Raw genomic sequence first — 27,680 nt, 5'->3', positions numbered from 1 at the left:
GGTTACAAGATACACCCCATGGGAGGGAGGAGGAGAAATAGAAAGAGGGTAGAGAAGAGGAAGAAGGCAACACTGGACGCCCAACTGCCCCACCACTAGATTGTCGGTACGTAGCCTCGGTCTAGGAAGGCAGAGAAGAGGGATCAGAGAGAAGGGAAGGTTAAGTAGGATTGAGCTCCTCCCTTTTGCTACCAATTACGCGGTTTTTGGATTTGTGTGGAACTCCCCATCACTCTCGGAAGCCCGGGACACGCCCCTACAGAGGAGGGAGGGAGAGAAGACCGGCCAGGGGTGGAGGATGGACAGTGACAATGGAGTGAATAGAGCAGAGGGAGGGACATATAGGACACGCCCCCTGAGGGGAGGGAAAGAAGATAGGACACGCCCCTTGTCCCAGGAGCTCTGCCCCCTTCCCCTCCCTTCTGGGACCAAACTGACAGGTTTGAGTTTCCACTTCCAGAACCCATTAAGTGTCTTCCCAGTTTTCATTTCCCCCAAAGCACGGCAACGATGCCCAGGATTCTGGGTCTGGAAGCCAGGGTTGGCCGTCTGTCTCCCCAAGGAGGGCTCAGGCGGATAATATCCCCGGTGTCTACTTCAAGTCCTCCCAGGCCCCGGAGGAAGACTGCGTCCACCAATGCGAGGCCTGGCTGCCCCTCTAGCCACAGCTAGTCCCGTCTCTATGACGTCTAATGAGTTCTAGTTCCACCTAGGGGGAACTTCCCAGGATGCATCGCGGCGGTCCCCGGTTCTCGCTGACATGGCGACTCCCATGCATCGACTTATCGCTCGGAGGCAGGCGTAAGTGAGCACCCCCGGCGGCGTAGGGATTTTTCCATTCTATTTCCCGTAGCCAACCTAACTTTCTTTGAGGACCCTCAACGGCCCTGGGAAGTGGGGTTCCCTCTCTTGGGGGGGCATTGAATGGGGTGAGCCAAGGGGGTGGAAAGGGAGACAACCTAGATGTTGTGGGCCCCGGGAAGAGGGAGAGTGGCCTACGTCGGAGAGCCCCCGGTAGGCAGCTTGGGGAGGTGGAGCGCGGGAGGCCTCCCTTTAGCAAGGGAAGGAACGTCCGAGTTTTTCCAGATAAGAGTGACGTGAGCAGATCTTCGGTGGTTACTGAAACAAATGTCTTTGTACACCCCTGTCAACACTACTGTTGGCTCCAGTCCGCGGCTTTACAACTTGTCATTATTTTCTTTTCATCTTCTCTCACTTTATAGAGGATGATGGAAAAAAATCCCTAATTTAGAGCTTTTTTAAAGCAGGGAAAATTACATGAGGAATGTGCTTGTTAGCTTCAGTTGCCCTATTTATGATTCACAAAGCAAATGTACTATTGAGGATTCTAATATTTAACAGTAGGTAAAGGATAAGGGCTCACGAAGAGTCGAACACGACTGAAAATCGACTAAACAGCAACAAAGGATGTGATCGTGGGAAATAAATATCAGTTCGGTAAACCCAGAAAAAATAATTTGTAGATCCTTGGAGTCTCATTCTAAAAGAATAGAACTTGAAGAAGCTGTAAGATTCTTAAAAAGTTAGTATCGCTTTTTAAAAACAAATATGAGTATTCTGATCATTATGTAAATTGTAGACTTAGGAAGTTTTATTATTATTATACACATAAATCTTGTATGAAAGAAGTAAACATAACTATTTTCCTTTATCATATTTTGACAAATGTAAATAGTCTCATTAAATTTATTTTGGGGAGCTTTTTGTTTTTTGTTTTTCATTGTGTAAGTACGACAAAATATGCGCAAGTATAAAGTTGTACCTGTTGAATAAGTGGGCAGAAAGTTTACAAATAACACTTATTTGGAATTGAAATAAGTTAAAATGTAGTCATACTTTATTTACTGTCACTGTACTTCCAGAACTTGAATTGGAACTTTAACTTGAAAAAATACTCCTCTTTTTTGTATTTAAAGGACGCATTATAAGTCATAAAGGTCAAGTCAACAAGCATTTATTAAGGGAAGGGTTAAGAAATCCTGAATGGTAACACTATTTTTTGGGGGGGTTGGTTTGTTTTCAGTTCTGTCTGACTCTTCCTGACCCCACTTGAAGTTTTCTTGGCAAAGATCCTGGAGTGGTTTGTCATTTTCTTCTCCACTTTATTTTACAGATGAGGATTGAGGCAAACAGGGTTAAGTGACATGCCATGTTAAGTGTCACACAGCTAGTGAGGTTGAATTTGAACTCAGGAAGATGAGTCATCTTGACTCCAAGCCCAATGCTCTATCCATTGCACCCCTAGCTGCCATAAACCTTAGTCTTTTCAGGACTATCATTCCTAAAACTAGGATATTATTCAGTGTTCTTTTAGCTCATATTGTTCTAGCTCACACAGGCTCACACTATATTATCACAGTTACTTGAAAAGAAGCTCAAAATTTCCAATAACATGATATAGGGCAGGCAACAGTAGGGACCAGCTTGGGCCCTAATCTTGGCTACCACCAAACCTATTCCAACTTCAGCTTAAATATAGAAAAATTTTTCTGGCTTTTTTAGGGTTAGCTTCTAGACTCAAACCAAGTTTGTTGGGCCGTGTAATTAAACTGTTATATGCTAAGTTCAATTTTATATACTATAACGTGAAGGACAAAAAAAAAATACAGGGTATAGTCCTTATTCTTTAGGTATTTACCATATCAAAAATTTTTAAGCAAATAATATGTATTAATAATTAGTAATATATTATCAGATGTTTGTGTAGTTCAGATATGCACTCTAGGAATTCAGGAAATTAAAAGATTTAGCTAGTATAAAAACATTGGGCTCTCAACTGAGCTTTGGGTGAGAAATGGAATTTAGATTGGTAGAGATGGGAAGGTAAGCCATACAGGAACAACAGTTTGAATAAATGAAAACACATGTGAACTTGGCTTGTATGGGAACCAGTAATTGGATTAGCCTGATAAGAATGATGGGAAATGGAGTTTTCTAAGTTAAATGGGTTCCACTGTTAAAGGCTGTTTCAGAGGAAGAAGGGATGAAATTTTAGAAAACTGTATGAAAACTCCAAAACTTAAAAATTTACTCATTTTGATAGCTGGATAGATCAATAGATCTCATTTATGTTGGTATTCCCTTCACCAGTGCAGATTGCATACCTTCTTTTCCTAAATAATTCTTTCCTGTACTTTAATACTTCAGTGAATTTGTATTCTGCTTGATGCGGGTAACCCTCCAGAATGCAGATCATAACTGTTAATGCCCTCTCATTATGTGTAACTCTTATCCATGTCATCCCACAAATCTTCTATAGGAGTTCCATGAAATGTTTAGGGGCTTTCCCTTAAATCTCCTGTTGATTCATGGATACCAATGCCGTACATCAGTCATCCATCCCTTGCTCTCTTGACATGACTTGCCCATCTTTTCTTTCTAATGGCTTCTTTTAAAGATCCTCATCCATGTCTTCCACAGGTGTTCTTTTGAGGGTCTGCCTAATGTAATGAAAGCTTTTTTCTAGATCTTTTAATATTTCATGAATATCATTATAGTGCATAGTGTCCGTTATTTCTCACTCTCCCAACATTAGTAGCTTTATTCCTTCTAAATCATACATTTACTTGATAATCTTTCATGACATTTTTGTGTGCAAGTCATCATTGGCAATATCCTACTATCTATTTCAGAAAAATCTTTTTCAATTAAATATTTATTAATGCCAGCAACATGAAAGGGATTATTCTTAGTATCAGATATTTTAAAAAAACAGCCCTTACCTTCATGGAGCTTACCTTCTTCTGGAGGAAGATACAAGATAATTTGATAAGGGAAAGGCATAAACAGCTGGGGGAGTCAGGGAATATTTTACTGATGAGGTGCCATCTGAGATAAATCTTGAAGGAAGACAAAGATTCTGAGAAGTGGAGATAAGGGAGTGACTTTCCAAAGAGTGGAATATGTTTTTTACAATATACCTGGTCAGAAAATGGAACATCAAGTTCAGGGAAGTCTAATTTGGCTAAAACATAGGTTGTGAAGAGGAGTAATGTTGAAAGTATGAAAAAGTAATTTGGAGAAAGGTTGTAGTAAGGCTTAAATGCCAGGCTGAGAAATTTTTATTTTGAAGGCAGGGAGGAGTGTTTTTGAGCAGGAGAATGACATGGTCAGAATTATGCCTTAGATTATTTTGACAGTTGTGTGAAGATTGGATGGAAGAGAGTAAAGATTGGAGGAAGGGACACCAATTAGTATGCTACAATAGTCCTTATCAGAGGGCTTGAACTAGTTTGGTGGCTGTATGAGTGAAGATAAGGGAGTAGATAAGAGAGGTACTGTTGAGGTATCAACTGATTGAATGAGAGGAATGAGAATGAGGAAAGGATGAGACCATGGTCATAAAACTGGGTGTCTGGGAGGACAGTGCCCTGAATAGAAATGGAATTTGTCAGAGGGAAGAGATTTCCTGTTAGGTAGGGCATGTTATGTTTTAGACATATTGAGTCTAAGATGTCAGTATGACATTCAAAAGATGTTCACCAGAGAGATTAGGTTTGATGGTTATATAGATTTAGGAATCAGTTGTACAGAGATGATTGAACTCTTAGGAAGTAATGGATTTACTAAGGGAGAGAGTATAGAGAGCAGAGAAGACGGCTCTGTGTAGAGTCTTGGGGTCAGGAGATAATTAACTAGCAAAGGAAACTAAGAAGGAGAGGTCAAAGAGGGGAGAGAGAAGTTCTGGGGATGGATGGTATGCTGGAGGAGGAGCTGGTTAACAGTGTCAAAAACAGTAGAGGTCAAGGAGAATGAGGACTGAGAAGAGGAACATTGGATTTGGCAATTTTTGATTCCATAGAATTGATAATGAAACTTACCTCTTTCTTCTCCTGTAGAGAGATGGTAGACAGATTAGGAGTATAGAAGGAGGCATACTGTTTCAAACTTGGCCAATGTGTAGATTTGTTTTGCTTAACTGTACTTTGTTACAAGAGGGAGTTCTGTTGTGTAGGGTGGGGATTACTGGGAAATGAAAAAACATCAGTAGAACTTTTTTTCTAAGCTCATTGGTAACCTTGAAGAGAGCAAATTTTGTCAAGTGTTATGTAAGTAGTTGGGAAACTAGGTGGGAAGGAAGTGAAAGTATTGAATATATATGACTTTTTCTAGGAGTATGGCAATGAAAGAGGAAGAGATCTAGAGGATAGCTTAAGAGCATGGCAGGATCAAATGAAAGTTGTTTTAAGGATGGCAGAAATCTGAACAGGTTTGAGCACCTCTGTACTTGAGTCCATCTCACATCTATTTCCCTTTGGATCACTTATGTTTTGATTTTCCAGACTAGTAGAATTTTGTGGCTTATAATTCTGAAATATCATCTAGAAGATATTGGAGTTAAAAGGATGAGGTCAGGAAATAGATTGAAACCAGAAAGCTCTGCATAATTTAGATATTAAAAAAGTTTTCTCCATCAAAAGAAATTCACTACCACCTTTTTTTAAAAAGCTGCATCCATTCAGTCAGTATTATAATTATTCAAAAGTGGACAAAACAAAAGTACACTGTACCTGGGTTCTTCAGTAAAATATTAGGATCAGTGAGAAGGAGCTCCCCCCCTTTTTAAATGTTTTTGATAACTTCTGTTTCTGCATTATCATTTTCAAATATATTCTTGTCCTCCCCCCTTGCCATTTTCAGAGAGGTTCCTTTATAACAAAGTAATTTAAAAAGAGAGGAATAAAAAGGGAAAAAACCCCAAGTTCAGCAAAACTAACCAGTATGTCAACAAGATCTAATAGTATATGCAATGATCACTCTTACTCCCTTCTGAAAAAAAAGGTGGCGAATTTTCTTCAAAGCCAAACTCTATTATAATATCTGAGCATTCAGTTTTAGGGTTGTGTTTTTTATTGGTTTGTTTGGTTCTCTTCATTTATACTGTTCCTGTGAGTCTATATATCATTTTGTTTTGCTTATCAATTAGTAATGCCTTTCTGTGATTTTCATATTCATTGTTTCTTATGGCAAAGTACCAAAATTTGTTTAGCCATTCCCTGATTGATGGGGATCCATTTTGTTTCTAGTTCTTTGCTGTTTCTAAAGGGACTATTATAAATATTTAGGTATGTATAGAATCTATCTTTCTTTTACCTCCTTGGTGTAGATTACTTTCCATTTAGGACACTACCGGGTCAGTATGGACATTTTAGTCATGTTTATAGCATTTGTTTTCCAGAATGACTAGACTAATTCACATTTCACCAACAGCATATCGATTTTTGGTTTTGGCCTAGAGAAGTTTTTAAGATAGTTTTTTTTTTTTGTCTATTTAATTTTCTGGCTACTTTTTAATACTTTGCAATTCTATTCTATTTTAAAAAATCATTGGGAATCTGTAAGAAAAAAGAAATTGATTTGCAGATTTCTTTTGACCCCATGCCATTAAATAATGAATTTGTGTTAGTTGGGAAGAGAAATTTTTTATTGACTTAAAGCATCTTAGGAGTGAGAGATGGATTTTGCATTTTTTAAAAAGGTTGTCAAGTCTAACAAAAAGATTTCATGGTTATCAGTGCAACATGCAGGCTATCCCATCTGCTTTCCATGTATTCCTTACCTACCTCCTTTTCCAGTCATTACTACTTGCTCTTGATGACATCTTTTATGCTCTTCTTGCATACAAGCCATCTAGAATTCTCACAATTGATTAGATAAGGACAATGTTATTTGTAAACAAGGAGAACCTGGGGAAAAACTGTCCCGTCAGTTGGGACTTCATTATAAATTTTTTTCTGCTGAGGATTTCCTCCATGATCATCAATAAATTTGATACTTCTCTTTGTGGTAGCATCTATTAAGGAATCTTGTTTTCTTCACAGATGGACAAGAGTTGCCTTTTTACAGAAGAGCCTTAAAGGCTCATTCAAGTTCATATGCATGTATATGTGTGTGTGTATATATTTAGTTCTGTCTTTATACACATATATGCAATCAATAAAAAATAAACATGTGCTGTTGTATTCTTCATGTTTTTTCCACCTCAACTCTACATTTCTCTGAATCTTTATCTCCCCTTAAACCTCATCTCAGGTTCTGCTTCCTCCCTGAAGCATATACATATACGTGTGTGTGTGTGTATGTGTGTGTGTGTGTGTGTGTGTGTGTAGATCTTCTTTGTATGTAGTTGTATGCAAGCTGCCTCCTTCATTAGACTGTGAGCTCCTTGAGAGTCGGAACGGATTTTATTTTTGTTTTTTGCCTTTCTTTGTGTCCCCAGTGCTTAGCACAGTGCCTGGCATAGTAGTAGGCACTTAATGAATGCTTGTTGACTGACTTGACTGAAGCCTTTCCTAATCTTCCCCCTTTGGATGTTAGTGCTCCCCCCCCCCAATTAACCCTGTATTATACTTATTTGTACACATGGTATATATTTCTAATAGACTCTTTGAACATAGGTAGCATTCTTTTACTTTATTTTCGGTCTTTGTATCCCTGTCTCCTGACACAGTGTTTGCAGTGTAGGTATTTAATGAATGATGGTGGTTGTTAGATGTATGGCTGTGAAAATGTGATCTGCTGTAAAGAATCATCTGGGAAATCACTCATCATGTTTTGTTTCATCAAGTACAACTTAGACGCATGTGTACATTAGCCATACTCATCAATATCTTATAGAAATAAGAAGACATGTGAATCAGTAGTTAATGATGTAGTGGAAAGAGTGCTGGATTTGTAGACAAGAACACTTATGTTCCAATCCTGGCTATGCCACTTGGCATTTGTATGACCTTGCATAAGTCACATAAGCTCTCTAATTCTTAGTTTCTTCATCTATAAAATGAAGGACTAGATAACCTCTGAATTCTCTTGTAGCTGTAGGTCTATGATCTTATGACATCTCTTCAGTCAACTTTTTTTTTTTATAATGATCTTTTTCCTTCATAGGGAATATCCCACTTTGAAATATCTTAAAAGCCAGTCTCTTAATGCCTTTAAAGCTATGTTTCTTCTGGAATAGATTTTCCCATATGCATTTGGCCAAATGTAGCCATTCTTCCCAATTTTTTTTACTGCAATTTCCACTATATCAAGTAGTGCGGTATTAACCATCCAAATGTGATATTCTCATTGATAAGTATAGAGATGTAAAAATGTAAGCAGATCTGTTTTATTTCCTCTTTGTTGTCTATTTAGTATTACCTATAAATGCTTAGTTGGAAGCCAGACTTTGGCAAGCTTATCTTGCTTTCCATTATTGTCTTACAAAACAGTGTTAGAAACTTGTAATCTTCCTTTATTATGTTTTACAAATAAGCTTGTACTTTAAGTTAGTGTTGCCATATAATATAGTTCTTCTACAATAAAAAATAAGAATTTGTCAGTTCAAGTGTTTCTTACATTCTTTTTACATTGGCTAAATTTTCAAAGAATTTTGAAAATCACAAGGCCATCTTTTGTCCATTTTTATTCTTTTTTGGAATCAACAGCTTATGTATGTCAGGCTAGAGTCATTATAATTGGATTTTCTTCTCATCTTAATCCTTTGTTCTACTTTGGTTGTGTTTTTTTTTTTTACCTATTCCCTAACCAGCCTGCCTATAGACGGCTTATTCTGAACTGATTCTCTTGTGACAACCTTTGAGATGTTAGCCTTTCTAAAATATGATAGTGTCCATTGTTTCCCATTTCCCATACTTTTTGGTTCTCTTCTTGAAGAAATTCATGATGTACTGGCACAAGGCTTCTAAATATTTCAAAAACCTGTGACCACTTTGATTTTTTAATCCTAAACTATGTTTTCTGACATTTCTCCATCCCTCCATGCCCATGTTAATATCAAAGTCACTGAGTATCAAATTATATGTGGATTTGGTTAGAGGATCACATCAAGTTCCTCAGAGAATTTAACTATTTCATCCTCTGCAACAGATGTTGGTACATAAACTACAGTTATCTTCATGGTGGTCTTTTTTGCTTATAATTAATCATAAGCACTATACGGTGAGTTGATCAGAATTGATGTTTCTTGTTGCCTGTGGGCACATGATGAAACCAACTCCACAAACTCCTTTATTTGTCTCCAAGGAAAACCTGTGAGCCATCCTTCCATTTAGCTGCAACTTATTTTTTGTCTTCTGGTTTCATTTATAGTGAGAATGTCAATATGAATATGAACCAGATAAAAGGTAGGTTTTCCTTTAGTATTTATGAATAATGTGTCACATTTAACTGTTTTGCTCATTGCTCATCACCTGAGGCAGTCTTTAACTTGGGATTCACATGTAAGCTTTTGGAAGTCTGACCAGCCTGGGAGAAATTAATAAACTAAATCCCACCATATACCATCTATGCTTCATTAATCTAGCGCCATAGGTAATGTAATGGTCTTTTTCTCCTAGAATATTTCAGTAGAAATGAAGATCAAGTATCTCATATTGGAATGTTTCCCCCTTTCCAAAAAAATTGTACTTGAAAATTATTCCTGGCCTTGTTGGGACAGCACAAATGATTGAATCCAAGAGGAAACTTAGAATTAGTTAGATTCTTAAAAAAATGTCCCTTAAAATTTCTTACTGCTTATGTTTAAGGGCAGGTTATGTCTCATTTGTAAGTCTTATCTTATTGTTGTCTAATATGTATTGCTCTTGTAGGGAAGCAAATAAGCAACATGTGAGATGTCAGAAATGTTTAGAATTTGGACATTGGACATATGAATGCACAGGGAAAAGAAAATACTTACATAGACCTTCAAGAACAGCAGAACTTAAGAAAGCTTTAAAAGAGAAAGAAAACAGATTCTTATTACAACAAAGGTAAGCTCACCCAATCAGTTATATGATATTAAAAAGAAAAAATATATTTTCTTGTATATTTATTAAAGAGCTAAATGTTTAATATACTTTCTCTAGATTGAACATTCCTATGAAATAAAGAATGTATAGAGAAGCTAAGATACAAAGTAAAGTCCTCTTTTCTCTACTTAGTGAAGATTGTGAGTGGGATACTTGTGAACTCTTTACAATAGCAAAATGTTATTGACTTCTAGGCTCAGATTTTAAAGAATAAAGCAGTAGGTCGTTAATCAGGCTCACTTGTTGACATTTTTTCTATAGCATAAAATAAAAATGCCATAAAAGAAATACTATCTCAAGAAACATAAGGGGTACCTTTTTATATTTGGGTTCAATAGACAGTGGTTACAATTACTGATAAAATATGTATCTATCTTGGATCTGGTAAATGCATGTGGATTGATCTAGGGCATGTAGTTTTGAGTCTCATTTCACCCTGAATATGGCACTTAAACAAATAATATATTTCATTTAGTTACCATAATTGATCTTGACTTTCTTTAAAAGATCTTAAGCTCACTGAGTAGAATAAGTTAGAGGAATTATGTAGTAGTTGTATAAACCAGGATAAAATTCTTAAACTATAGCACAATACTACTACAGTACTAGAAGTACTTATTTAACTTGCAAACCTCATCTTTGTGGATATGGTAGGAAAGATATAGATCATTTGTTATTTCTTTTAAATTTTACCTTATTGTATGTGCAGTGTAATTTGGTAAAAAGACATAGCAGAAGAACCTGGCATATCAAGTTTCTGGTTTTAAAACTAAGTGATTATGCAGGCCTGTGGAGATATCTTTTTCATTTACATGTATTTATAGATAGTTGCAACCCATAGAAAATGTATGGATGATTTTAACCCAAAGTTGGCATCTTTTCTCTTTAAGTTTTGTATTGTTTTAACAATAAGCGAATGCAGACTCAAAAATTGCTGTCTTGTTTTAACATGCTTATGGGCTGCTATTATAGTAAAGAGTTTACTTAGGCTGTATCTGTTAAAAAGGGTCTGTTTGCCTAACTTAGTCACTATCTTGTACAACACACACCAACATAAAGAATTTGGCTATTCATATGACAAAGCCAATCTACTGTAATGTTGAATAGGTGATATTATTTGTAGCCTTAATTCAAGACTTCAGTGTGATTTCACTGATTTAGGTATTCTTTCTATCTGTGCAAATTATAATCTATGCATACTTTCTCATCCTGGGCAATTCTTATCCATGTTATCCCATAAATCCTTAACAAGCTATCCACCCAGTATAATAGAGACCTTTTTGTAGGTTTTGTTTTTACATTTTGAGGGGATTATTCATCCCTTGCACTATCCACTGCTTATCCTTCACTCTCATTCTATGACAGACTCATCTCTTTTTTCTATTCATAAATTTTTTTCTGGTATTACTTCTTTCCACAATCTACAGTAGAAAATTGTTGCTGAATTATGACAAAATACCTTTGTTTTCTGACTGCAGAACTGTTTTTCTCTAATGTAAATCCCAGTTCTTGGGGTAGTAGGGGAATGTTTGTATATGTTATTGTAAACATTTATTAATGAGAATTTTTCTCTCTCCTCTCCAACCCCCATGTTTATTATTAGCATTGGAGAAACTAATACAGAAAAAAAGACCAAGAAAAAAAGGTATGTGTGGATTTAGGAACATTGTACAGGAGATATTTATTATAGTGGCTGGAGGAAGAGAGAGCAAATGACTAGAAATAGTAGTCACATTTAAATGTTTAAGAGACTATGATTAAGCACTTGAACATCTTTCTTATCATCTTTTTTTCTGTATACTTCTTCCTTTTCTTTTTCTCTTTTTTTTCTGTTCCTCTATACCAGAAAAGAATAGAAATTTTTAGCTTGAAATAGAAAGCTTTTATCAATCCTGAGAAGAAGCATAAAATAGTTCATGACTAGCCCCCTTGTGTTCTGAAGTGGCTAAACTTAAGAATGTTAAATATTAAATAAATAAGTAAATAAATTTAATGAATTTAATTTAAAAAATTAATTAAATATTAGATATTAAGTAATGTTAAATAAGGTTTAGACACAAAATAATCCTACTTGGTACAGGGGAACATTAACTTTTAACTATAGGATGGAATTCATTATGAGGTAAGCCTGTCTTGGATCCATAAAAGCTTAACTATTTAAGTACCAAGAGGCACTTAGCTCTAAAGGATAAAATAATCCTGTATAAAGTAATCCCAAAACATGGAACCCAGGGATAACATCCCAGTAAGGCTCTACTGTACTTAAGAAGACTTCTTTGTCTTTAACATATGAGAAACTACTCTTTTAAATATTTAAATAATAACAGCTTCTTCCCATTCTATTAGGTCTAAGAGTGTTACCAGTTCCAGCAGCAGTAGCAGTGGGAGTACAGCCAGTGATTCTTCATCAGAGAGTGAAGACTCATCTACTTCTTCTTCCTCTGATGATAGTGATACTGAGGAAAGCTCTTCTACTTCATCATCATCACCTTCCTCAACTAGTTCTTCTTCTTCCTCTGATTCTGAGTCAGATTCCAGCTCTTCCTCTAGCACCAGCTCTAGCACAGAGAGCAGCTCTGATGATGAGCCACCAAAGAAGAAGAAAAAGAAATAGAATTGCTTTAAGTACCTCTAATCTTTTAGGACTGAAAAATTGACAAATGCTAATGTATTCCTCAAAAGAGGAGTTGGAATATGTTATGGCCAAATGGATTAACTGGTCAAGATTTCTGTAATTCAAAAGCTTTCTAAATGTTTCACATTTTAAGGGCATAAAGGTTATTAACAAAGTATATATGTAAAAAGCATTTTTTTTTATTTTAAGGAGAATTTTGTTTCATTTTTTTATCTTAAAAACATGTCTTTAAAATTTAATCAAAGCTGAAATCCAGTAAATCTGGTATTTATGTATTGAAACATGTAAACTTTTTCTCTTTGTGAAATAAATGTCATACCTTGTTTATACGTTGATATTGTACATGCTAACACTGGTTTCACTTGTTTTCAGGATAATCCTGTAAAATAACTGGGAACAATGAATTTCTAATGGTTTTGGCTAAATATTACTATATTAGTCAGGTTGAATACAGTGTTACTATTATGAAGGCGTCATCCCATTGTTAACAATGTTATATTTCTAAATTTATCCTTAGAGGGTTTGTTGTTTCTGTGATACAGGTTTGTTTCTTTTTTTAACTTAATGTCAGAAATGAAATGTAATGAGATCTGTACTAACCTACTAGATATTTTTATTTGTGGGCAACAATTTTCAACTTGTTGGGGTTTCTTATTTTATTTTCTTCTGGTTCCCTAAATGCTCAGAGCCATACTGTTTTGGAGATAGAATGTCTGATAGGAAAACAATCATCTTGAGTAAACTAAAGGGAGAAGAAAAAGAAAACTGAAATTACTGAGTTTAATCTTGGTGCCTTTTGATAAAAATATATGATAATAGAAGCGAGTGGCTGCATGAAAGGTTGAATTAAATGTTGTGGTTTTTTGGCACTTAAATGAACATATATATATATATATATATATATATACAGACACACACACGTTATATAAGTTGAATATATTCATTGGTTGAGTGAGTGAGAGTGTGTGTGTGTGTGTGTGTGTGTGTGTGTGTGTGTGTGTGTGTGTGTGAAATCTGCAATAAGATACTAACAAAGTTACCATTCCAGAAGAATGGCAGATAAGGGGTGGGAGGCTGGGGAATGAAATAAAGGATTTTTTTTTTTTTACAAAGTTGAGACAAAACAAGTTGCCTTTTAATTTCAAAGTACCCAAAAGAAAATTGTTTCCCTTTACTATTTTTGCAGTTACTGTGTTGCGCAATTCCCATGGTACATAACGGAGAGTGTATATTGGATATGTCCAGTTTACATATGTTTACATAGACAGAATGTATACATTAGTTGAAATCCAGCATGAAAGATGCAGGTTAAAAATAAAATGTTATAGAGTTATACTTTTTAGTAGATAACAATTTGTTGTGATGAGTTTAATCAGTTGACAGTCATTTTTATCCTGTGATGTAGTCTTTTAAGTTGATAATTGATGGTATTTCCTTTTTTGGGGCAAGGATGCAACATTAGTGGGAAAAGTTTCAAATATCCTGATTTTTGTTTCAATATAGTGTAAACTATGGATATATTCAACTATTTTTATATTTTTTATGAGAAAGTAGCGTAGAATTACTTTTAAATAAAACGTCCTATTTAAATGTTGAAAAAATAAGAATCTTGTCAGTCTTAATGAGTCTGTAATTATTTGTATGTTTTACAGAATCACTTGGAAAGATTGTAAATAAATTACTTATTTGAAAGATTGGTGTTAAAGAATGTACCAGTTAACAGGGAAACAATAAATTATCAAACAAGCACAATTTACTAAGCTGATGTTCTTTGTAAATGTATTTGTTAATGTTAGAAGCTACGAATCTAAAAAAAGAGTTGATAGCTTGTAACATTTGAAATGAAGTTCACAGCTTTTAAATACATTCTAAACAATTAGCTTTTGGTGGGAGTAGGTTTGAGATATGGTATGAGATATATCTTGAGGGCTACAGCTTTTAAAATTAGGTCTAGGAAGGATAATTTGGGTGATATAAGTTTATTAGGAGGTGGTTTTTAGCTCCAGTCTGGAGAGTCAAAGGCATGAATTAACAGACGATTCTTAAAAAAATCAGGAAGTTGGATTACATGATTTCTTAAGCGCCTTCCAACTCAGTATCTTCAGGAGTCTGTAAGACTATGAATAGTAATGATAGGGTAAAAATGTTCTTTTTAAGCACATTACTGAATACTAAAACCAAAGAGGGACACCTGAAAGATGTAAACTTAGGATAAATTAACAGCAAATAATTCACACAGCAGATAGTCAAATTATGGAACTCATTGCTTGCCCCCTCCTGGCCAAGCATGATACAAACTGAACAGGTTCAAAAAGGGTTTTTTAGGTAAATCTCCTGGATAAAAGATCTATAATGTGTTACTAAGGGAAATTAGCATTAGTTAGAAGGACAGTCTGAGCAGGAAGAAGGCTCATCAAGAATACACTTCTAGGTTTGATGCATCTTAGATGTTATTTATCAACCAAAAATTCTTAACCAATAGTATTTATTGAAAGTGCATCAAAAGCCTGCTTTGGAGTCAGTTAATCATGGGTTCAAGTCTTACTTCTGACACAGGCTGACTGGGTGGCCCTAGGCAAGTCACTTAACTTCACAATATTCCAGGCATCTCTGAAGACTAAATTGTTGAGAAGGTGCAAATATGCATTGGTTAAAGGAAATTCCTTCCTGAGGAGCGTCTTGCTCAGTATTTACTCTCCATTGATCACTTTGCTATGTGTTGAACAGGTTTTAGAGGAAACATAAGGTGGTCTGGGCTAAAGGAGCTAACAACTTAGTTGAAGATATAAAATGTACATATGAAACAATTAGTGAAAAATACTTGGATCTGTATATAGGATGTCAGAGATTGAAGGAAATATAGAGGTTGTCTCCTTCAATTCCTTTTTATAATGTGAGGAAAGCCTGGAAGAAGTTAATTGTTTTCCTAATGTCACTACTAGTGACAGAAGTGGAACTTGAGCTGAGGTCTGACTCCCTTGTCCAATACTCCTTCAAAAGAGATAGGTTTGTGAGCTCTGGAGGAGTACAGGGGAAAGACAGAGCCATGTAGGAAGAAGTGACCTGTATGCCATTGCTGTTCAGACACGGACTATCCTGTTCATGGGATTTTCTTGGTAAAGATAACTGGAGTATCTTCTCCAGTGGACTGAGGCAGGCAGAGGTTAAGTGATTTGTCCAGAGTCACACAGCTAGTAAGTGTCTTAGGTTGCATTTGAACTCAGGTCTTCCAGACTAGGCCCAGCACTCTATCCACTGAGCCATCTAGCTGCCTCAGTATATGCCATTACTACTAGCTAAACTGCAAGCACTCTCTGATGTCCTTGAAGCTGTAATTCTTGAATTTCTACATGGCAACACCCATGTTTTCCAAGTGCATACAAATGAGTCAGGTCGGCCTTCAAAAAGAAGGCTGAAAATTTGTCTATCACAAAGCTAAAGGACAAATATATTAAAGACTAAAACTTGAGGGCTGTGACTGCCTTTGAATTTCATGGTATGCTCAGCACTTAATATAGTACCTGGCACAGGTTATAAATGTTAATTGATTGAGAAAGTTACTCTTTTAAAAATTATTTGTAAGTGGTGCTTTCTAACATTAAAGGGGAAAACATCAGTTGGAAGAATAGCACTGAAGGGCCACCATTTGGACACAAGATGTATTTCTTTTTCTGTGTCCTCTGATGATGATTCTATCCAACAGTGCAGATCATGACCTATCTGTGCTCTCATCCTGTATAGTTCTTTTATCTAAGCCCCTCTATCTGAGAGTTCACTCAATGTGCTTGGGACCTTTCCCCAGAATCTCATATTACATGGATAGCAATAGTGTACACAGACTATCCATCAATAATTCCTCTTTTTATAAATGGCTGGTATTCCTTTTCTAGTCATATATTTCTAGAATGACAAGCCTTACTCAACTTCTCGAGCAACTCTTCATTGGTAAAGTGTTATACGTTCCTCATACATAGAAGCACTTCTCCATTGATTTTAGGGTGGCTTTAAACTTTAATTCTTTGGAAACTTTTTCCATGACTTGCAGCCCGCAGCACCACTAGAAAAAATAATGTTCAAAAAATGGGTCTCTGTTTCAGAGAAAAGGTTCAGGTGATTTAAAAGTACAGTAGAGGGCAATATCCCAAAGGCAATCTAACCCTGTTTCAATTTAATTCTTATCCCATCACTATTCAAGAGCTATGAATTGAAGGAATTGTCTGAACAATAGATATTCATCTCTGTGATTTTTTTTTTTCCTGTATGGATACTGAGGTTTGAACCCTCCTGAATGGTGATGAATCATCTCTTTTATTAGTAGGGTTCCATTCCAGGTCTTGTGCAATGATGTATGTATGTATGATGATATGATGATGATATGTGCAAGCAAGAGCCTCTGGAGAACTTCATTAGGGGAACCTTTTTGCTGCTTGTAGGCCTTTCATTTTCATCCTAGAACGCCCTTGGGATGACTGCTTAGTTAAATATCTTGTCATATGTTCTTTAAACTAGTTGTTGGAAGGAACTCCAGAATTGATTAACAGAAATACACACAGGGGAGATATGTACTAGAGCTGAGACAATTTAAGTGCTATTGAGATAGCAATTCTCCAGGTATTTTAAAGAGGAGATGATACCAAAGACTTGCAAAAAAAAAAATATTACGTAAATCTTTTAAAAATCTAAGTTGGTTGATGAGTTCCCTTTGTATCCACATTGGTCTCTTTGGGCAACTCCCCTTTTTCTTCCCCGCTGGAATTGCTTCCTTGTGTGTGATCAAAAATTTCATTCTTGAGAGTTTCTCATTCCTCTTTGACTAATGACCCCTGCAGAAATTTAATGCAGGATCCTACCTATCCTTTCTCCTGAACTATTTGAATCTGGTGTGCATGTCAAACCATGTCCAACTTTTTCTGTCCTCTATAACAGACTAGAAAGGAGTGATTCCTTCTGTAGAAACCTCAGGGTTCTCATAATTTTTACTCTTGCAACCAGTTCCATCCTATTAGTGAGAAGCAGATCCACTAACAAAATTTTCCCTTGCTGATTCCTTCATCTTTTAAAGGATGAAATTAGCAAGACAACAACATTTTTCCTAGTATTTCTTTCCTAGTATATTCCATTCCTGGCCAGTTTGTCATTCCTGTATTTTAAGCTGTGGTCAAAAAATTCTCCTACATCACCTTCTTATCCAGATAGTCACCTCCCAAATCAAATTTTCTCTTCTGTATCCCTATCTTTAGAGGAGCAGAGAGGAAAACACAACTTGCACCCTTACAGAGTTCAATTTTTTGTGCAAAATTACATAATCTTTGGCAATACTTTCTAGATTTTTTCCTGCAATAGCCTTTGTGCCTATATGCAGCACCAGAAGTGGTTAATAGTCATTGAAATCTTCTGACAAGTCTTGGGAGGTTCTTTGTTATACCTTGGATCTATACCTTGAGAAGAAAACAGACCTCACTAGTTCAGTAACTTACTACTGCTCTTCCACTCACCCTTGATGAATGATCTCTCACCTGATAGTTTTTGTGTTTCTACTATATCATTTATTCAACCACATTTATTTATTTATTTAACTTTGATAATATTTATTCCTCCCTCAATTACATGTTCTTTTTTTTTTGACATTTTTAAGTTCCAAATTCTATCCCTTCCTCCCCTCCCTGAGACAATATGCAATCATGTTATATACATGCAATAATGTAAAACATTTCCATATTAGTCATTTTGTACAAGAAGACTGGAAAAAAAAGAAAGTGAAAAATAGCATGCTTCAGTCTATATTTAGACTGTATCAGTTTTTTCTCTAGAGGTGGAGAGCATGCTTCATCATAGGTCCTTTGGGATTGTCTTATTTAACCACATTTATTAATTGCCTTCTACACAATAGACACTGCATTAAGACACTAGGAATGCAAAGATAAAAAAAGGAAGTAAATCATGTCTTCAAGGAGCTTAGTGGAAAATGACATGTACCCAGAAATTAAGAAACAAAATAATTTCTAGGGGAGTATTAATAACTGGAAGATCAGGAAGGGTCAGCTGAGTAAATTTTGAAAGGAGTTTATTCTAGCAGGGAGAGGTGAGGAGAGAGTACATCTGTTATAGGAGACAACTCATGCAAATACTTGAATGGGGAAGATGGAATGTCAGGCACAGAAAACAAATAGATCAGTTTGGCTAGAACACAGAGTGTATAAGGAGAAGTAATGTGAAATCAGTATACAAAGGTAAGTTGAAGTGAGATTGTAAAGTGTTTTAAATGCCAAACAGGAGTTTGTATTTTATATACACTGGAGCTTCTCGAGCAGAGGAGTGATATAATCAGATCTGTGCTTTAGGAATATTAATTTGGCAGTTGTGTGTAGAAAGGGTTGAAAACTAGACTCAAGCTGATCAATCAACAGGTTACTGCAATAATCCTGGTAACAAGTGATAAGAACCCAAACTGGGGTGGTGGCTGTGTGAATAGAAAGAAGGAGAGCAGGAGATATATTGTGGAGGTACAACTGATAAGACTTGACAACTGCTTAGATATAGGAAAGTGAAGATTTGAGAAATGATTCCTAAAAGTTTTATACTTGGTGGTGCTTTGTACAGATATAGGGAAAACAGGAAAGAGAGCACACGCGGCATTTTCTATTTAGTGTGTCTAGCTCCTTCCTTTTTAGGATGAGTCCCAAATTTGTTTACTTCCAGGTTTCAATTATTCTTTCCTCCTCTTCCTCTCCTCTGTATAACATCTTAATGCACTACAGATTTCCTTCAAAGTTTGTTTCTTCTCTTCTACTTCAGATACTTTTTTTTCCATTGAAGTTCCACTTTGCGGTTTGTTGTTCAGTCATTTTCAGTCGTGTCCAACCCTTTGTATTTCTGCATCAAAATTTTGGTTTGTATGTGTGAGTATAGCTATATTTTATGTATTTCAGATAAAAGTGAAGTTCACCTAATGCCTACTCCCTCCACTACTACTTCCATGTTTGTATAACTTTTCTTCTCATGCACTCTAATTATAAGAAATAGCAAGTTCTACCCATTTCTTTCTCCTTTAAAGACTAGTGTATTCTTCCTTTTACTCTCCTTTCTAATCCCTCTTCAAACCCTAAGAACAGAATCCATCCTGATTACCTTAAATTTTCACAACTCCCTCAATGCCCTTTAAAAACATTAAGGTTCTCATGCTTCTGTCTCACTTATTAGAATGTTAACACATCACCATACAGTTCCTTCTAATTGCCCAAATAAAGTTACCTTTCTTAGTTTCTCTAGACTCTTTTGTTTGTATTCCCAAGTTCCTCCTCAGCTCTGGTCTTTTCATTAGGAACACTTGAAAATCCTCCATTAAAAGTCCTTTTCCTCCTTGTAGAATTATACTCAGCTTGCCGAGTAAATCATTCTTAAGTCTATCTTTTGTCTTTCGGAATATTGTATTCCAAGATCTCCTCTCATTTAGAAGTTTCCAGGTCTTTTGTGATATTGACTGAAGTTCTTTGGAACTCAAACTTCTGAATGCTTATAGTAATTTTCCATTGATGAGGCAGTGTTGGATTTTACCTATGACTTTCCTGGGAATTTTCCTTTTTAGGGTTCATTTCAGGAGCTGATCAATGGATTGCTTCTATCTTTACCTTCCAGTTCTAATACATTGGGCAGTTTTCTCTTGATTTCTTGAAACTCAGTGTTCAGGCTTTTTTTTGTTAATCATGGTTTTTAGGGAATCTGATGAAATTCTCTCTTCTTGACTTTTTTCCCCAGGTCACTTGTTTTTGATACCACTTATTCTACTAAACTACTTATTCTCCTTTCAATTCTTTCCTCCAGTTATTTTATTTTTTATTTCTTGCATTATTTTTTTTAGGTATTTATTCTTTTCTTTTTAGTTTCTGCTTGCAGTTGTAAGAAGATATTCACTCATTTGATGAGATTTCTAGATGTATAATAATTGTTATATATTTAACACATGCAGATATATGAAAATCAGGGGAAATTATTTTGCTTTATTTGCATAGTTTCAAATTGCTTTCCGAAATAGTTGTACTGATTTACAGCTCCAATAACAATGTACTAGTCTTCATTATTGCACACTATTCCTCCTTCAATTCTCCAACATTAACAATTCCTTTTTTTTGTCATATCTGTTAATTCTCAGAGTATGAGCAAAATATCATGGTTGTTTTGATTTGTATTTCTCTTATTATCAGTAATTTGGAGCATTCCTTTGTGTGGTTATTAATAGTTTGTGAGTTTTGTTTTGAAAACATTTCATATTTTTGAGCACTTATCTATTTGGGAATTAATATATACTAGTTGATTGACTGATTGATTTATACTCAGTACCTAAGCACCAATTTAAGACTTTTGTAGCCTTTTATTACCTCTTAATAACATGTTCAAAGCACATTCAATTTCCTTTTCCTTATTTCAAAAACAGAGTTAGACTAACCTCTTATTTGTTTTAACAGCTAGTTTTACTTACCAGTTAATTTTACTTACCTTTTTCACTTTGCCAACTACCTTTTCCTCCATGTTGAACAAGTTTAATTTGAAGTGCTGACCCAGATAGAGATATCCATCAAGCATTTGGTGATTCAGAAACTTGCAGTTGAGGAGAAAGATTAGGGTTGAATATATAAATTTATTGTTATTATTATCAATAATTATTGTTGTTACAAATGCTAATAATAATAGCTAGCATTCATATGGTACTTTAAAATTTACAAAGTGCTTTATATATGTTACCTCTTTTGATCCCCAGAACAACTCTGCAAATTAGGTGCTACTATTACCCCCTTTTTACAGAGGAGTAAACTGAGGCTGAAAGAGGTCAAGTGACTTGCCCAATGTTACAAAACTAGTGTTTGAGGCTGGATTTGAACTCATGTCTTTTTCTTCCACCCTCCCCCCATTTAACAGTATTTATTTTTTCCAATTACATGTAAAGATAGTTTTCAACATTCACTTTTATAAGATTTTAAGTTCCAAATTTTTTTCTTTCTCTTTCCCTTCCCTCTCCCCTCCCCAAGAAAGCAAGCAATCTGATATAGGCTATACACATACAATCGTATTAAACATATTTCCACATTAATCACATTGTGAAAGGAGAATCAGAACAAAAGTGAAAAACCACAAGAAAGAAAAAAAGAAACTAGTATGCTTTGGTTCACATTCAGACTCCATAGTTCTTTCTCTGGATGTAGATAGCATATTCCATCATGAGTCTTTTGTAATTGTTTTAGATCAATGCATTGTTGGTGGAGTTGTGAACTTATCCAACCCTTCTGGAGAGCAATTTGAAACTATGCCCAAAGGACTGTAAAACTGTGCATACCCTTTGACCCAGTACTATTTAGTCTGTATCTCAAAGAGATCATAATAAAGGGAAAAGGATCCACAGGTACGAAAATATTTATTACAGCTCTTTTTGCAGTGACAAAGAATTGGAAATTGAAGGGACGTCCCTCAGTTGGGGAATGGCTGAACAAATTGAGGTATATGAATGTTATGGAATTTTTTTTTGTAACATTTTTCCATAAGAACTGTTGAACAGGAGATTTAGAAAAACCTACAAAGATTTGCACGAACTGATGCTAAGTGAAGTGAACAGAACCAAGAGAACATTGTACACAGTAAAAGCAGCATTTGCTCAAAGATGAATTTTGTTAGACTTAGCTCTTCTCAGCAATGCAATGATCTAAGATAGTTTCAAAAGACTCATGATGGAAAATGCTATCCACATCCAGAGAAAGACTATGGAGTCTGAATACAAAAGGGAGGGGAAAGGGAAAGGAGGGGGAAAACTTAGAACTCAAAATTTTATAAAAGTGAATGTTGAAAACTAAAAATAAATTAATTGAAAAAAGAAATTGTCTCAGGTCATTGTATTGCTGAGAAGAGCTAAGTCAATCATAGTTGATCCTCATACAATGTTGCTATTACTATGTACAATGTTTTCCTGGTTCTAACTCACTTCACTCAGCATCAGTTCATTCAAATCTTTCCGGGTTTTTATGAAATCATCATTTCTTATAGCACAATAGTATTCCATTACATTCATATACCACAACTTGTTTAGCCATTCCCCAATTGATGGGCATCCCCTCAAATTCCAATTCTTTACCACCACAAAAAGAGCTGCTATAAATATTTTTGTACATGTGGACCCTTTTCCATTTTTTATGATTGCTTTGGGATACAGACCTAGTAGTAGTATTGTTGGATCAAAGGGTATGCACAGTTTTATAGCCCTTTGGGTATATAAACTCACATCTTTCTTGATTCCAGGTCTAACACTACGCACTATACCACCTTGCTGCCTTAAAAGTGATCTGCAAAGACAGAATAGTTAATGAAAGTTAATGAAAACATCAAAGGAGAAAGCATAAAAAGTGATGAGGGCCTCACATGGGAAATGAATAATAAGCTAGGAAAGAAGATCACACAGGCAGGAGAAGAATGAAGAGAGCACAGCACCATAAAAACCAAGGGATGACAGTATCAAGAAGAATGGGTTAAAGGTGCCAAAAGAGATGTGACACCAGAGGCAATAGCACTCACTGCTATCAGCAGTCAGTAATTAATGCTGAAGGAACTGGAGGCAATATGGGGCTGCCTGACTCTCAAAAGTCATGGCCTAAAATGACAGATGTGAAATAGGGTTATCCAACCTGATACCTGCTCCAGAAAGTTTGTAGCAAAGAAAACAGAACAAGACCATGTAATCTAATCTGAAGACTGCAAGCTCTGAAAAAAGACCTATTCCTGGGAAAATGAGTAAATAGAAGAAAATGTCAAACACAATGAATATGATAGATTAAGAGAAATTTCAGAGGTAATCCCCAGAGAAAAGATGCTGAGAGAAAAAACTGGCTTGGCCATAGGTACTATAAGTATGAATGGAAAAAATAAAGCAAGAGATAAAAATGAAATTGGAATGGAAACACGAGATCCAAAGGGAAAAAATTGGAAAGAGGATAAATAAGAGAAGGTAGAAAAGTTTACCCAGGTAAAGCACTCCTTCAAAAATAGAATGGAACCAATGACTGACTCTATGAGACAATAAGAAATATCAGAATATGTATTGGGGGATCAGGAAGTAGGGATAAGTAATGACAAACAAGGAAGAAAAGGCTGTTAATGAAACAAAAAAATACACCAAAGAAAAGAAGTTGAGAAAGAGACACAGACAAGCATTGTGGAAACTACTGTGTAAAATTTAATATATTGTTGTTTGTTCTTTGTTTTCGAAGAAGGCAGCCTCTTGACCTGTTTGTGAATTGGATTTAAGTGAGGCAGAGTTGAACAAAGTCATCAGCCTCACTCTCTCTTCCAGAGTCAGTGAAGACCAGTGGCAAGACAAAAGTTAGGATGACTGGTGATGGGCCAGGATACGGTGGATGACCTTGGTATCTTCAGTATCTGACCAAGCTCTAAGTGTTCCACAGTGCCTATTTCAGCCACCTTCATGGCCATTGGAACAAATTGTTCTCCTCCACCCATTCTGTTGGGGGAAGTCTTCAGATTCTTGGGATAGACATCCTCCTAACTTACCAATGGATTTGAAGCTTGCTGGTTACCCTCAGCGTGATTTATCTCCATCTGCCCAGACAGTTTTACCAGGGGGTGGGTGCTGAACATGCTGTGGGAGCCACAGGTCAGAGTTGGGTAAAAGTGGACACCAAAGGTGGATAAGTAGCCCTGAAAATGGCTTGGTAAGCCCTCACATGAGATGCCAGTCCTACCTTAACACCCCATATGCCCCAAAACTTAATATATACTAAAAATTAAGGTATATAAAATAAAGTTTGTGTCATAGACAAACCCCTTTTTCTGTTCTTTGTACATGGAAATGTTCAGGTTTATTACAATCATCACAATTAATTTTTTAAATTAAAAAATAAAGTCAGAAAAAAAGCAGCAGAGAAGTCAAAAACAATGAGGACAGAGAAAATGTAATTAGATTTAACATTTCAGAAATAATTAGTAACCTAGAATAGAACAGTTTTAACAGAACTGTAGAGTCAAAAAGTCAAAACTGAGTTGTGGAATTAGTGGAAATAAAGAACTGGACTCCAGGCATTTAGAAGTTTAAAGAAGAAGAAATACAGAATAGTAGCTTGAAGATTGGAAAGGTGGAGTAAAAGTTAAGAACTGGGAAAAAAATTGTGAACATATTTATAAGTAGGGAAGGAGCCTGTGGATAAGGAAAGATTAAACAGGTAGAGGATAGAAGCAATGATTCATGGAGCCAGCACGCAGAAGAAATGGATAGAATTAAAAGTACAATTAAAGGAATTGATTTTGACCAGGATTACTTCTTTCTTAGAGACTGAGTCAAAGGAGAGAATAGGTGGAAATGTATCTGACTTTTGTTCTCCACTGTAGGAAAGATGAAAGAATTCACAATGAATAGTCTTTTTAAGAGAAGTCTTTTTCTCAGAAAAATTTAAAAAATACTGTCCTTTAGGGTACAGTGTTCACTTCTATCAAAATAATAATTTTGATGATGATGGCAAATTTATGAACATTTTAGAGACTCGTAAAATATTTAGTGGTTAAATGTACAACGTAAAATTATTTAGGTCATTAAAGGCTGCTAAACTCATGGAACACGTGTATTTTAAACTAGAATTTTTGAAATGTCTGTTATTAAATTAGCAAATAGAAAATCAGAGAGAGGTCAGGAATGAAAAACTCTTAGAAAACGGGCTTGTGTGCCATGTGTATCGTTGTATCTCTAGCACCTAGAACTATATCTTGAATAAGAGATGCAAATGAAATGAGTCAATATTTCATTAAAGGTGAGCTGACTGGAGAAATTATATAACAAGAAAAAAAGATATGACTGAAGATGAGAGAAGAATCATTTATTAGTTAATATGAACAGTTAGTGGAAATTGAGTTTTGGGAATTAGGAAGGTCTAGATTCAAATGGTGACTCAGTGATCCTGAGTGTCATTTAATCTCTCCTTGTCATAGACAACTCTAAGAATAAAAGACAAAGTAGGTGCAGACATGCACTTCTCATGGAGGGAGTTTCCTCCTTTTGGAGTTCCTGTTACCAATGAAATCACAGGTCTGCTAAAACAACTATAGATTTCTATTTGTTCCTTTCAGTGGGTCTGATCTCAGCCTCTCTATGACTGGCTGTCCTGTCCTCCCTTAAATTCCTTGCAATGAATTCATCCAATCTACTGGGGCAGGAAACGAGATTTCTCAATGTCTTCTTAAACCAATGGAGTTCTTAGGCTATCCATATGTCAATCACTCTTCTAATTTAATAAGACATTTAAAAGATTCTGGTTTATGATCTATATATTTCATAAGCATAGGAACATTTGAAAAAAGAAATTTAGATCTCCAGGCATAGTTTTTAAACTTTATTTTTAGTATTCATTTTTAAAAATTTTGAATTCTAAATTCTCTTCCTACCACCATCCAGGGAGACAAGAATGATAGCTAATATACATGAGCAGTCATGCAAAACATATTTCCATATTACCAATGTTGCAAAAAATGCAAGAAAAATAAGAAAGTGAAAAAGTATGCTTCAATCTGTATTAGTTCTCTCTCTGGAGGGGGGTAGGTAGCATTTTTCTTAGATCACTATTAAGCATAGCAGCTTAGTCTTTAACAGTTGATCACCGCTACAATGTTGCTATTATTGTGAATAATGTTCTAGTTCTGCTCACTTAAATTTGCATCAGTTCATATTCCCAGATTTTTTTGAAAACATCCCTCTCATCATTTCTTATAGCACAATAGTATTAGGAGCATCTTTTAATCACCAAAAATGGCCCTTTTCTCACCACCTTATTACTACTTCCTTACCTCAGCCAAGACTTTTGCTGCTGAAGGGCATCTGTAAGGGGTGTTAAATTTGGCTGTGGAAGAAAAATTTCCTAAATGACATCGAAGAAAATTATATAAGGAAGTTCAAAATCTTCCATCCACCACTGTGCTTCCTCTTTACATCATGTGTGTTCGTCCTTCCTTGCCAAAGAAGACCCTGCCATCAGAGAAATGACGACATGACTTGCACTTGACTTTGAGTGAGGGAGGGCTGTGCAGGTCACCAGCCTCACTTCTCCTCCAGAGCCATCTGAATCCAGTGACCAGATATTCATCAGGATGACTGGAGATGACCCAGGATGAGGCAACTGGGGTTAAGTGACTTGCCCAAGGTCACACAGCTAGTGAGTGTCAAGTATCTGAGGTGAGATTTGAACTCAGGTCCTCCTGACTCCTGCTCTATCCGCTGTACCACCTAGCTGCCCTTCTATACATCATGGGGTGATATTGAAAGAGGGATGCAAGGCTGATTTCTGTAGTTAATTTTTTCTGTAAAGATGACTGTAGGCTTAATAATAGTTCATTTATACAGCTTTACGTTTTGCTAAGTCCTTTATAAATATGACTTGGTTCTCACAACCCTGGGAGGTAAAGGTGCTCTTATTACCTGCATTTCACAGATGAAAAAACAGAAGCTAAGTGATTTGCCCAGGGTCAAGGGCTAGTTAAATATCTGAGGCCAAATCTGAAATCAAGTCTTCCTCAAAACCAGCTCCAGGTCTTGGGCTCAAACATGGGGCTCCAGGGCAGTGGGGAACACAACCCTCGTTTTGTTTCGAGGTTTTTTTGGGGTGAGGCTGCGTAGCCCTTTAGCCACAGTTCAGTGCTGGGGGGTCTGTGTGCCCTAGGGTCCCGGGCTGAGGTGGAGGCCCGGTGGGGCCTCGCAAGGGCGCCTGTCGCTCGTGCCAAGCCCGTGACGAAGGAAGGCCTTCCTACCAGGCATGCCATCCCTCCAGGCAAAGAACAAACAGGTCCATCAGGCCGGGTCTCGTCAGCAACCTCCATCCTGCCCCAAGGAATGGAGGGCGGGCAGAAGGAAGAAGGCCGGCTGGAAGGACAGAAACTCGGAGGCCTCCCTGGAGATCCGCTAAAGCTGTGACCACTCAGGGTCGGACGACGGCTCAAGTTACACTTTACACATGCGCAGAGAGCCCCGCCCTCGGGCGCCCTCAGGCAGAGGGCCGTGCGCAGCGTGCGGGAGGCCGCAAGCCCGGCGGGCCCCGAGTTAGAGCCCCGGCCGCAGCGATCTGGGACAGCGCGCAGTTCGCAGCTTTCCTCCTCCACCCTTTTCTCCCGGAGGGGCGGGGCGGAGTCACGTGATGCACCCCTCCGGGCCAGAGCCTGAGCTGCTCTCCCCCCTCCCCGCACCGGTGGGAGGGTCA

The 27,680-nt window shown here is 36.5% G+C and overlaps 1 protein-coding gene and 1 long non-coding RNA gene across 2 annotated transcripts; one reads left to right on the top strand and one right to left on the bottom strand.

The window, feature by feature from the left end:
- Nucleotides 1-36: 36 nt before the first annotated feature.
- Nucleotides 37-14,206, top strand: ZCCHC10 (zinc finger CCHC-type containing 10). The gene is made up of 5 exons (XM_072630034.1): nucleotides 37-106; nucleotides 714-801; nucleotides 9,615-9,776; nucleotides 11,419-11,460; nucleotides 12,162-14,206. Exons 2-5 carry the CDS (start codon nucleotides 761-763, stop codon nucleotides 12,427-12,429), a joined length of 513 nt encoding a protein of 170 aa, XP_072486135.1. The 5' UTR covers nucleotides 37-106; nucleotides 714-760; the 3' UTR covers nucleotides 12,430-14,206.
- Nucleotides 13,524-26,844, bottom strand: LOC140518159 (uncharacterized). The gene is made up of 2 exons (XR_011971839.1): nucleotides 26,278-26,844; nucleotides 13,524-21,045 (listed from the first exon to the last, which is right to left on the bottom strand). It is a non-coding gene; the product is annotated as an uncharacterized lncRNA (long non-coding RNA).
- Nucleotides 26,845-27,680: the final 836 nt, after the last annotated feature.

This window comes from Notamacropus eugenii, chromosome 1 (assembly GCF_028372415.1).
Source record: "Notamacropus eugenii isolate mMacEug1 chromosome 1, mMacEug1.pri_v2, whole genome shotgun sequence".
Classification (NCBI taxonomy): Eukaryota; Metazoa; Chordata; class Mammalia; order Diprotodontia; family Macropodidae; genus Notamacropus; species Notamacropus eugenii.
This window is presented reverse-complemented; position numbering and strand designations above follow the sequence as displayed.

Bases quoted from the DNA above. Each gene is read 5' to 3' on its own strand.
- ZCCHC10 (XM_072630034.1), top strand. From the start codon at position 761: ATGGCGACTCCCATGCATCGACTTATCGCTCGGAGGCAGGC. The intron at 802-9,614 runs GTAAGTGAGCAC...TTGCTCTTGTAG, and splicing joins CTTATCGCTCGGAGGCAGGC to GGAAGCAAATAAGCAACATG. The intron at 11,461-12,161 runs GTATGTGTGGAT...CCATTCTATTAG, and splicing joins AAAAAGACCAAGAAAAAAAG to GTCTAAGAGTGTTACCAGTT.